At 31.3% G+C, this 12,700-nt stretch overlaps 1 protein-coding gene across 4 annotated transcripts in view; it reads right to left on the bottom strand.

Moving 5' to 3' along the window:
* LOC139520931 (uncharacterized protein ZK1073.1-like) overlaps window positions 1-11,671 on the bottom strand; it is a 43,126-nt gene extending 31,455 nt beyond the window's left edge. For 2 of the 4 annotated variants that reach the window (XM_071314029.1, XM_071314030.1), the window contains exons 1-6: window positions 11,375-11,518; window positions 11,159-11,209; window positions 9,076-9,133; window positions 8,562-8,679; window positions 7,570-7,605; window positions 48-110 (exon numbers count right to left, since the gene is read on the bottom strand). In XM_071314029.1, coding sequence (XP_071170130.1) covers window positions 48-110; window positions 7,570-7,605; window positions 8,562-8,679; window positions 9,076-9,133; window positions 11,159-11,209; window positions 11,375-11,404 — 356 coding nt within the window. In that variant the 5' untranslated portion in view covers window positions 11,405-11,518. Of the gene's footprint in view, window positions 1-47; window positions 111-7,569; window positions 7,606-8,561; window positions 8,680-9,075; window positions 9,134-11,158; window positions 11,210-11,374 lie in introns of all 4 variants that reach the window. The other 2 variants (XM_071314031.1, XM_071314032.1) reach the window with 1 other exon arrangement.
* Between the last annotated feature and the right edge of the window lie 1,029 nt (window positions 11,672-12,700).

The raw sequence follows: 12,700 nt of genomic DNA, 5'->3' as shown, positions 1-12,700 counted from the left end.
CTCTGCATGGTAGGGAAAGTATAATTACAAAATAACAATGTACTTACTCTAACTGATCAAGTACACAGACAATATCCTCTCCTAGGCTCTGCATGGTGGGGAACGTATAACTACAAAATACACAATATATACTATTATGATGTTGTTTAGTCAGTTTATGTACTAAAATCATACAAAATAATGAAACATATGATAGATACTATATTAATTCAATGACAAATGGAATGTAGTCACTGTACAATGATGATGATAGTCTAGTAGAATAAAGTGGTAGAATTTAAAAAGTTATTTTTTATTTGAAACTGAAATGTCTATGGACACTATTGTTACAAAATTCAATTTGCATACCAAAGGACAGAAAACAAAATTTCATGATATAAAGGTTGGTAAAAGACTGTAGAAGCAAGTCCTATAACTGTTTGCAAGGAAGTTAATTGTAATAGTTATGTCAAATACATCAATGGTCTAATTAGGTTAAAAGAACTTATTTTAAAATGGATCTTATCAGATTATTTAATATTTATCTCAATCTCAGCCACTGATGAAAAATTTAATTCAGTGGACAAGTCTGAATTTGTATCTAAATTCAAAAATAAATCATGGATTAATTTGATGTCAACAAAGAGTCTTTGAAGATTTTAACTATATATCCAATCACTAGATTATTCTCTTCTGATAATGGACCAGACAGGCATTATTGTCATCATAATTACAGAGCAGGGGAATGACAGCTACAGAATTACGTATTGATGTTACATCTTTGGTTTAACACAGGAAGGATATATCTATAACATTAAAAGAACAAATTGTTTATTAAAATGGTCTAATTTTGGCAGTACTATTAATTTATCATCCATTATGCAGAGTCAACCATTAAAGCTTAAGGCAATTATTCTGTAATGTCAACATACTTCAGATCTGCCTTGTTAAAAACAAAACAAAAAAACTTATACAAATGTAACAAGTACAATTTACGTAATGCATTTGCATGTTAACAAATTTGGTTCTGGATGTTTATGTTTTAAACTGTCAACCATATAAAGCCTTGACATGGTTAGCTTTTTGAACCCACAATCAATCATGGAGTTTTGCCTTGACTACCCAGTTGATGGAAATTAAAAAGAAATGTCCCTATCAATAATCCACTGAAGTGAAAGTAAAAGTCATTAAAAATCTCAGTGTAAAAGTCAGAAGAGTTAATTTACTTTGTCGACAATACTGATGCAGTCTGAATAATCCTAATTCAATGAAATATAATGTCATTAAATGGTGTTGGCAGCCTAAGAAGTTCGAAAATAGTCTGAATGAACAAGAATTTTAATCTGAAAACAGACTTCTTCAATTGTCAATTGTTAAGAAAAACTCAGGAGTTGGTTTCACAAAAAAAACTTATGACTAAGATTGATCATAAGTCATGAAAAATTCAGTGTACTTCAGATCAATCTTAGTCGTAAGTTTTTTTGTGAAACCGACTCCAGATCTTTGAACTCTATTTATCTCTACTTCTTAATATATAAATCTGTGATTATTGGCAGAATAAAACATTTACTTGTTATTGGAATGGAAGAAGATTCACATAATTATTTGGTAAAATCAATGTTTTTTCTAAATCTGGAAAAAGGTTGTCAGATTATAAGCAATATCACATCAGTGTATCCCAAACTCTGTACGACCGACAAAATATCTGACAAATAAACTCATCATAGATACCAGGACTAAATTTTATATACGCCAGACGCATGTTTCGTCTACGAAAGACTCATCAGTGACGCTCGAATCCAAAAAAGTAAAAAAAAAAAGCCAAATAAAGTACGAAGTTGAAGAGCATTGAGATCCAAAATTCATAAAAGATCATTCGGTCAAACAGAAATTTTTTGATTTTTTGGTTGAAAATATAGTGGAAAAAGATCAAATTTCTTTTTCAGTCAGACAAACCAAAAAACAATTTGGCACAGACTGTCACATCATATCATACCATGCTTTCAAAAACTTCTCAAACGTTCCTTGCTAGCAAACTGACTACTGAATGCAGGTAAGTAAGTAGGACCTTGTTACACATTGTGCTCACATGTACTCCATGACAATGACTAGTAAGTAGTTAATGTTAAATTATGAATGCTGGTAAAAATGGCTAAAATGATGCAATGAAATAAAAATGCCAAAAACCTATTAAAACCTTGAGCTCAATTTTCAGACAACAACAATGACCAAATAATCTAAGCAATCCTGAGTGGAGACACTTTGTATTAACTATTATTGGGTTCAAAAGAGATGACCGACGATCTTACATCTACAACTAATCATATAGGGATAGATACAACCAAAAATGTAGTAGTCACATGTCATCTTTAAATAATAGCTGAAGCAAAAATGGCAACACCCATATTCTAGTATGGAGAAACTCTAATCAATCAGATCAGAAATTAAAAAGGCAGGTGCCTTGAAGAAGAATCTTTGTAAGTTGGTTGAGTTCTTTCAAGCAGTTTTCGAAGGAATTTTAATTTAAACAAAGTTGATGAAAATAAGTCTTTAGCTATAGCTTGGATATGTTAGGCGTCAGAACAATGCATCATTATGCCAGAGGATCATAAATGTAAGGTAAGGTATAGCCAAATTAAGATAGATAAAGTAGATACTGTCACCTTTATTAACTTACCATGAAATATGGGTTTTGCTCATTGTGGAAGTATACATATTATAGGAGGTAGCAATACTGCACAATGGTCCTTTTGGTCAGATGAATAAATAATAGCTTAATAATGACTGAGGACATGGTTGATAGAACAATTACCATTTTTGAAAAATGAGTTCAAAATAACTAGAAACTGTTGAAAAAGAGATTTAGGATTCAGAGGACAAAATAAAAGCAGACGTGCATGATGTGATACTAAACGTTGTAATCATATTTAAGTTCCACTTGGCTTATGGTTAAAATACATGTGGTTAGTCTATTTGTTAAGTTATAATACAATATACAACAAACCCTTAAATTTCAACAAAAAAATGAAGCAAATGTAAAATTGAAAAAGCTGAAACTTAAAATGTGAAATTTGATATGTGGGTGAGATATATGTGGTTATGAATGACACTTAAAATAAAACAAAAATGATTAAAACCATTCTTCTGCAAAAAATATCCCAACATCCATTCCAACTGAAAATACATTGTGGCATATATATATATATATAGATCTACAACTAAAAAAAATCTATGGAAGTTAGTTAAAATGATATTCACTGAAATAAAATATCAACAATCATTCTCGGCCAGCCAACAACAAATATGTACAGTATGTTATGAAAATCTCAGTCTCGAATAGCAACATAAAATCATTCTATTCATCACAATATCAACATAAAGTTTCCCATGCTCCTTCACATTTTCATCTTTAATGGTAGCATTATAATAGTCTGCCAGCAGGTAATCATTGATATTGAATCTCATTTCAATCTATGTTGTCATTTAACATTTGAATTACAGTAAACAATGTCATATGGCCTTTAGAATACAGTAAATAATGTTATATGGCCTTCAGAATACAGTAAACAAGGCTAATGACTTGTTTCATTTAATGCAACAGAACATTCTTTAATGGTCTTGTGTAATTACTTTTCTTCAATAAATGCATGCAACATGTTATTTCTGGTTAACATATATAAAAACCCATGTTCTTGAATCCTAACATTTTGTTACATACAACCTTTACAGGCTTTACTCTATACTTCAGTATTTAGAACAGGTAGATAAGATGTTTTCTTACAAAAATCATAATACATGACTGTCATGGACTATATTTACCAACCCTATCACATGTCTTCAAACCGGGTTCTAGTCACTTAAGAGCTTATTAGTAAATCACTGAAAATTTTGACCACTCTGTCAGTTTGCAACAGAGCAAGCCAGTAACTCACTAGACTAAGAGGTTTGCACTGCTATGTCAATTTGTGCCAGTAACTCACTGAAAGTTGCAGAGATCTATCAGTTTGGGATAGAGCTTTTAGTAACTCACTGAAAATGTTTGGGATAGAGCTTTTCAGTAACTCACTGAAAGTTGCAGAGATCTATCAGTTTGGAATAGAGCTTTTAGTAACTCACTGAAAATGTTTGGGATAGAGCTTTTCAGTAACTCACTGAAAGTTGCAGAGATCTATCAGTTTGGAATAGAGCTTTTAGTAACTCACTGAAAATGATTGGGATAGAGCTTTTCAGTAACTCACTGAAAGTTGCAGTGATCAATCAGTTTGGGATAGAGCTTTTAGTAACTCACTGAAAATGTTTGGGATAGAGCTTTTCAGTAACTCACTGAAAGTTGCAGAGATCTATCAGTTTGGAATAGAGCTTTTAGTAACTCACTGAAAATGATTGGGATAGAGCTTTTCAGTAACTCACTAAAAGTTGCAAAGATCTATCAGTTTGGGATAGAGCTTTTCAGTAACTCACTAAAAATGTTCAGGATAGAGTTTTTCAGTAACTCACTGAAAATTTTTGGGATAGAGCTTTTAGAGTAACTCACTGAAAATGTTTGGGATAGAGCTTTTCAGTAACTCACTAAAAGTTGCAGTGATCTATCAGTTTGGGATAGAGCTTTTCAGTAACTCACTAAAAGTTGCAGTGATCTATCAGTTCAGGTAGAGCTTCTCAGTAACTCACTAAAAGTTGCAGAGATCTACATGTATCAATTTGGGATAGAGCTTTTCAGTGTGTTTGCAATGCTCTGTTTTTTTAATGATGAGGCCATAAAAAAGAATAGGTTTGTTTGCCCTAACCTTACCTACCAAGAAAATAACTGCCTACTCGAAATCTTATCCTGATGTGAATTTTTTTTTTATTAAGATAGACATGAAGACTAATAAACATATGACACTTCAATTTCTCTTCGAAAAAAAAAAAGAAAATGCCTACCTATCTACCTACCCTCTGTTTCAACCTATGGGTAGGGTTTGGGCAAACTAATATATTTTTAAGTGTGGCCTGATCTGGTCAGTAATTCCCTGAAGGATTGCATTGGTCTGTCATATTTTTTTTAGGATAGAGCTTATCAGTAATTCACTGAAAATTGCATTGCTCTGTCAGTTTTATTGTGATAGAGCTTTTCAGTAATTCACTGTGATTTGTAAAAACTTATCAGTAACTCATCTAAGGTTTGCATTGCTCTGTCAGTTTTATTTGTGATAGAGCTTTTCAGTAACTCACTGAAAGTTGCAGTCAGAGATCTATCAGTTTGGGATAGAGCTTTTTAGTAAGTCAATGTCAATTTGTGAAAACTTATCAGTAACTTTCTGAAGGTTTGTTCTGTCAGTTTTATTGTGACAGAGCCTGTCTGTAAGTTTTATTGTGACAGTGTTTGCAAGTCCTTGTATGATTGAACTCCTTGATTAGTTTTTTAATTGACCTTCATAATTAGTCATAAGACTCTGCTCTGCTATATCAGTTTGTGACAAAGCTTGTAACTCACTGAAGTATGCCATCTTCAATAAATTTGTGATAGAGCTTGTCAATAATCATGCAGGTTTGCTCTGATATGTCAATTTGTGACGAGTTTGTAATAGAATTTTTTTTTAACTGGTACAGAGATGCAAACAGTTTTTTTTTCCTGTCAGACAATGGGGCCTACAGGGTACCAAGTTTTGCCAGACCCATCAAATTTCTGCCAGACCCATATTTTCACTCAAAAATCAAATGAAATTATGCTATTGAACAAACGTTAATTTTGACATATTTCCTGAACTTATCAACTATGCTTAATAGACCTCCTTCCTAGAGAGCGAATTTCTAAAACAAAAAACATGACGGAAATACGAAGAATTGTTCGGGGCGAGATGGACAAGGTACGAAAGACTATTACTGGGCGGAAATACTGGTTCCCGGAGTTAGAAAATGCGGGGGAACAGGACATTTACTTTTATTAAAGATGATCGCAATTTTATAAACAAAATACTCTGCCGGGGCCGACGGGGATTTCAGTTTTGGCGGACCCAAGCGGACTTAAATATTGCCGGCCATCAGGTCCTGCACAGCTACGAGTTTTGCCGGACCTGCATAAATTCTGCCCCTTAGGTCCGACGATTAGTTGCATCTCTGCAGTGGTAACTACTTCAAGTATTTGCGAAGAAAATATCAAAATCTGTCTCAACTTGTGGTTGGTTAAAATCAAGTTTGCTACCATCTTTTGGTCTCTAGTTGATAGTTTTCCCATAGGAAATCCCATCTACATATTTTAAATTAGAAGCAGATACATGTACCTCTTATGTAATATTTGTTAATATATATATATATATATCATCAGGGTTTGACACTAACTAATTCCTTTACTAACCCAGAGGGCTACCTCATACGAACGATAAAATTATCAATAACCTGTCTGCTACTACATTTTTTTTGTACTTGTTTAAATAGGGAATTTTCAGTGTTCATTTGGGAAAAAATTTATAGGGTTTTTCTTATTGGGAATGAGGCCTTTCGATACAAAATAATGCAAGAAAATCACTACTCCTTTGCTATGGTAGGTAGGCTGACAAACTATAAAAAAATCTATCATAATTTTGCTTATTCTTTCAATACATGTACCTTAGATTAAGTTTTCCTACATCAACTCCTATATATTGTTCAATAAATCATAGATGTTTCTAAATTGCATAAATGAAAATTGTCCTTTTGTTTGAATTATGAATTTATGTATTAATTAATGTTGGCTGAATAAAATTGAGACTGAAATTTCCACAGCAGCAATAAAACTAAGAAAAAAATGTGCAAATTTCTAAATCTGCAGTGTCTCTGATCTAGAACAATGACATGCAACATGAACACAGCTTAATTGTTCTAACAGACTAAACAGGTGCTCCCATGGTAAAGCTAACTACAAGTTATATCTTCAGTTTAAGATTGTTTGGCTGGGAAGTATTTTTATAGCGTTTATCAAATACGAAAATAAATGTAAAAGTATTACTCTGAGAGCTTACAATACATGTTTTATATCAAAATTGGTATATTCCTCTACCATTCAATTCCCAGTTTTGGGGGCTACATTTATATATTCAGATGATATTCTATGGCCAATATTGGATAATAAATATATACATAATATATATATATTCTAACAATTATCAAGGGTAATATCTTGACTAACACGTAAAGATGATATTGAGAAATAGTACTTCTTTCTGATTCAATGTCTATTGTTATTTCCTTAGCAATAGAACAATAAATGACCACAAGCTATGACATTATTGGTTAAAAAGACTATGAAATAAAATGAAACAAAATATTCCTTCAGCTATGAATAGTACATTTTGAATAAAAAATGTGCTCTTTCCTGTACCAAAAGCAGCAAAAAATCCAACTAAATTTTCCATTCATGCAAACTGAACTCTGAAGCAATAAATGATTCCGGCATTAGTTAAAAAAAATCAATTTACATATATGATAATGGCTGAAATAAGACTTTGGGTTTTGTCTACACTATAAATATAGGAGGCAAAAATCCATTCTCCAAAAGGTATGAGGCAGACTTTTACAAATGTACCAGTAAGATGAAAATGTGACATAAGTCGTCATCGTTAGTGACGTTACCATATAGATATTCCTGAACCTTTCTTTGGTGGGTACCTGTTTAAATCAAACATGCACATCATTGTTACAGCCAAAAAGATAATGTGTTGTCGTGTGTATGTGTTAAATAAAACAAGTGTTCAAAATAAAATGACAAAAGTATCATTAGAAACATTGTGAGGTAGTCATCTAATGGATAATTGGTAGTTTTAGAATTAAAAAAAAAGCCTTTATGAACTCAAACTGAATAATTTAAATTAAAATTAATCAGTATATATAATATGTCAACTGGACAGCAAATCCATTGGTGTAAAACTTAATGTTATGTCAATACGTCATCAATATTTGAAGGTAATAGTTCTAGATTTGTCAAGAATTCAAAATTTGCTTTCAATTATCTGAAAATCATAATGTATCATACGATATGAAAAATTTAATTCTACATGCATCTATATGGGCTTCAGCATATATAGGATTCGTTGTTTATGGGCCTCAGCATGCACATGTAACAAACACTTAACTTTTTAACAGAAAAGTGTGTTTAAATATGTTGAGATATTTCAACTATTAAAATAAAACTCTAAAATGTATAAAGTAATTAATTGATCTGACCAATCTAAAAGCTTGAAAATTATCATTCCTCAGTAAAATAAAAATGTGTTAAGAAGATTGGTAGATTTTCAATTAAAAGTCAGCTTATATACATATTAAAGGGACATAAAAATGGCATGTAATACAGTGCGATAATTTGATAAATACCAAGCCTGTGAATAAAGGATATACTTGAAGATATGCCATCACTTCATAAAGGTGAATAAATGAGAAGAAATCGTAATGAAAAAATTGTGCTTAAAAAAAATAATTGGCAAATAAAACATGTAAACAACTAGGTACTTGCAAACCAGATGTAATTATGTGTAAGAAGAATGAGTAATTTTCAGTTTATGTTTGATTATATGTAGTGTATATACTTGATGAAAGACAATGATATGACCTCTCTAATGATAACTTACTCGGCTGGAAGATTTTGAGCATTATCTTCCTGTCCAGGGATATCAATGTGAATGAATGCTGCCCTCTTTGTAATCTCCTGCATTGACCAATGGTTCAGAAAATTGTTCCATTGATTGTCTATAATATACAAATATGGAAGTTGTCAAACTACTTTATTTTTCTTAGAATACAAAGAGGTTGGAAATAATTAATGAGACTTGAGAAAACTACACAACAGTTAGACACATTGTAAAAACATAACATAGTAATTACTGATCATAGACCCTTCAATAGTCACATATGACCCTTTAATCTTCAAATTAATGGTATAGTATCTTTACTTCAATTTTAATAACTAAATACATGCATTATACACCTGTTTTGGTTATTTTTAGTTACAGGTTAAATCTCAAAATTGTCTTAGCCAGCTTTAATTCTGACTTTATATGTCTAATATAAAGACATATTTTTAAATCCCAGAAAAGTTCTGCAACTAAAATGTTTGTGTTATTGTTATTTTACTTTTTTACTTACGATTGCATCCTAGATCATGAACTGTTAATATTACAAACTGTCTGTGTTTTAAATCTCCCTGCAAGTTAAAATTAGAAAAGGCTGAATAAATCCTCAAATTTTTAAAGTTTCTATAATTGAACAATATACAGTGATGGCTTATTGTATATTATGGTTAATTTGTGTTATAAGGTTATAGTAACCATGATTTAATTAACTCATCCTGTACTTACATGCCAAACGTCTTGACATTTGCCCCATATACTCTTTCATTCATATTGGACATGTTGTAAAACCACATGGAACATGGGTTAAAAATAAAATAGTACAATACGAAGAATGAGAAAGCTTTGGCAATTGAAATGTTCTTAGTATAATGTCCAACAAGAAAGATTTTCATAGATTAGAAAGATTTTGCATAATAATTTCAACTATATTTTTTGTCACATTTCAAATTGCATTTACAGAGTCATGTCATGTAGTTTCAATATATTCATTAGTTGTAGTGTTTTTACTTACCTGTTATATAAACATGAAAATGTAATTTAAAAACAAAATGAATTGATAATTATGGAGCATTATATAACTGTCTTCCATCAGTTTGGATTTGTTTGAAAATATTTTGCTACATATATCATGTATATATAATATTTACAAAATACCATGACTTGCCTCCCCTTAACTGTGTTTTTTGTTATGACCATATGATATGTGCTTCAATAAAAAAGCTTAAAATAAACTGGTTTGAGATGACAGGTTTATATCATCATACTTGAAGACAAATACTAACTTTATCTTTTCGCCTTCAAGTTTTAGAAAAAGATGCCAGAAATCTGCCATGTTAAATCAAGACAATAAAAAATATATTAGCACTTGGAAAAAAAGTCTAAGTCATTTTTGGTAAGTGGGTCAAACTGCAACATTTCAGGAAAAGATGCATTATTCAAGTGGTTTCACTTATTAGCTTGAAAACGACCCCTGTCTTTAAAACCACATTTGACTTGATACTTATGAAGATTATTTGTATTAATTTTTATGAATATATCACTGATGGATTTTTTTTATTAGACAAATATTCATGTACATCAAAAAAATAATCAAATCTGTAGCATATACATCCCTATAAGATGTAAACAATTGGTATGGCCTTACCAGTGAAATAACTGTTGTCTCGTTTGCAATCATACCACATCTCCTTATTTTTAAACTACTGATATTTTTAGTATGGAAAAATAAATAAGGGATTAGATCTAAATCAGAATATAGATAATATCACCATAAACAAGACAGTACAATCATGGTAGTGTTGAGTATGTGGTTTAAAAATAGAAAATTAAATATTCAAGGCAAACAATGTAAAAAATCAAGGACATATGTTAGATGTTAGTTAGTCCTTGAAAAAGATATATAGAGTGGTGACAATGTTGATTAGCACTTTAAAAAGCAGGTTTTTTTTAGTTTTTATCATAAGATTTTTAGTGAAATAATGTTAGATGTTATCTTTATACTTTTAGCCTGTATTATTCATGGTGAAGTGTGACAACTGGAATGCTTATCTTAACATAATGATCAATAGGGCACCTGCCAAATATTACAAGTTAACTGAGGTCAACCAAGCATGTTGTTTACAAATAAAGCAATGAAGTGGATCAATAATTTATAGAAGTACAATATTCCTCATAAGAGAGCAAAAATAGTGGATTTATTATTATAAACTGTTGGTACTCTATGGTCCCTTTTAATATTCAAACTCATTATGATTACTGTATTGCAGATTTAAAAAAAAGAATTGCTGTTCTGTTCACCGATTTCGTGTCTGACCTTGAACTTGTACCTTGACACATATCAACATTAGAGTGCGACAACTATCATAGCGTTTCAGTGAGGCTTTAGGGGAAATAATTTCCGTTATCTATTGCAAAGTAATGAAAGAAAAATCAAAATTAATATGCGTATTGCACACTATCTAAAACAATTTTAGCAAAGGTGAAAGGATAATATGACAAAAGAAAACAATCAATAAAGACCACAGTTTTGCATTTTGCATTGAGTTTTTTGTTTAAAACGCATGCATTTTTTGTGCATAAAATAAAATTATACTAACCTGAACGTGCACATTAAATTTTCCGACTCTTGGAGCAGAAATTTCACGAGTCTGGAAATGGAAAAAGAAAAAGCGTTAGCATTTTGGCATATCCACAATTTTCACAAATGCAAAACATTCCGCGCGTTTTCGAAATGCAAAATACATAATGCATTTTCACGCAAAAAAGAATGCAACTTGTTAAAAATTTGTTTAAAACTTTTGTTTCCAACATACCTCCATTTTAGGTTGCTCTGTATCTGACATTCTTGTATAATGTATGAAACACAGCGTTTTCTGCAAAAATATCCACACACTGTTTACGCTATGTTTATTAACATGAATATTTATGAGCTGTTCAATCTTCGTTTATGTCCGTAAGTTTCCGTGTGCATCATTTTTTTTTTTTTTTTAATATAAGCAGACAACAAAACATGAAAATACGATACAAATAATTAAAGTTATTTAAATTGTATTATCAGATTAAAGGTTGGGGATTGAATTTGAAAGACGATTAATAAAACCTCGAAAAAATCCGGAAGATTCATAACAATTTTCCGGAAAGTACCGTTATAGGGGGTCTATACGGGGAATTAACAAGCTCAGCCGGCAGTTCAATGCTATCTGTACGGCTACCCGAACGATAAGTACCAGGACTGTTTTTCCGGGCAATACAAAGCTCATGTCACTATTTGTGTGTGCATGTAATATTATCTTCAGCAGCCGACCAGGGGGTAGCAAATTATATAGACAATAGACAATATACAATATTTTATTAGCACAAACACATTTACATTAAATGGTTATGGCATACAGCACAAACGCATTTACATTAAATGGTTATGGCATACAAAATTAACAATAAACTGACAATAGTTACAGTGGTATTCACAGCGAAGAAAAAAAGACTATAAATATCAACAGTTAACCGTGACATTATTAATGTTCATGAACAATTAAAAAAAAAGAACATAACATGAACAAGTTTCTAGATAATTTTTTCATCTCAAGCGAGAAGTATGATATGAAAATTATCACAAAAAAAGATCAAAAGAAAAATGCACAAAATAGCGATAATCTTTAATATTGGGGTCCAATCTTGTTACTGACAATTGGAATTGTTGTTTTCTTCATACTAGTTTATAGTCTTATGATTCTCTAATGTGGATAACGAATATTTAGAGATAAAAAATCATATATATTTTGTATTCATTACTTTGTCTATGGCTTTACATTGTAAGAAGAGAGAAGAAATTTCTTGTAAAACAACCCAGGTCGTTTTGGACTCATGCATTTTAAGTAAACGTAAAGGATTTTATCTAGCTGAAAAAGGTACAAAATTTTTATGTCTGAAGCTGTCAAAGAGAATTATAGACCCTTGTCGGGGTGACACGGTGTGCTCCTTTTCCCAAATTCCTCTTTTTCTTTTTTTTTCTTCTCCAGATCCCACCTTTGTTGTCCCCTTTATTTCGTTACCCACTTTTAATAATCCTATAAATCCAACATCCCCACTTTTTGTAACCTCACCCCTCTCCCCCTTCTACCCACTCTCCTAATATCCCA

Source organism: Mytilus edulis, chromosome 4, assembly GCF_963676685.1.
Source record: "Mytilus edulis chromosome 4, xbMytEdul2.2, whole genome shotgun sequence".
Lineage (NCBI taxonomy): Eukaryota > Metazoa > Mollusca > Bivalvia > Mytilida > Mytilidae > Mytilus > Mytilus edulis.
Note: the sequence above shows the minus strand (reverse complement) of the source record. Positions and strands in the feature narration are given on the sequence as shown.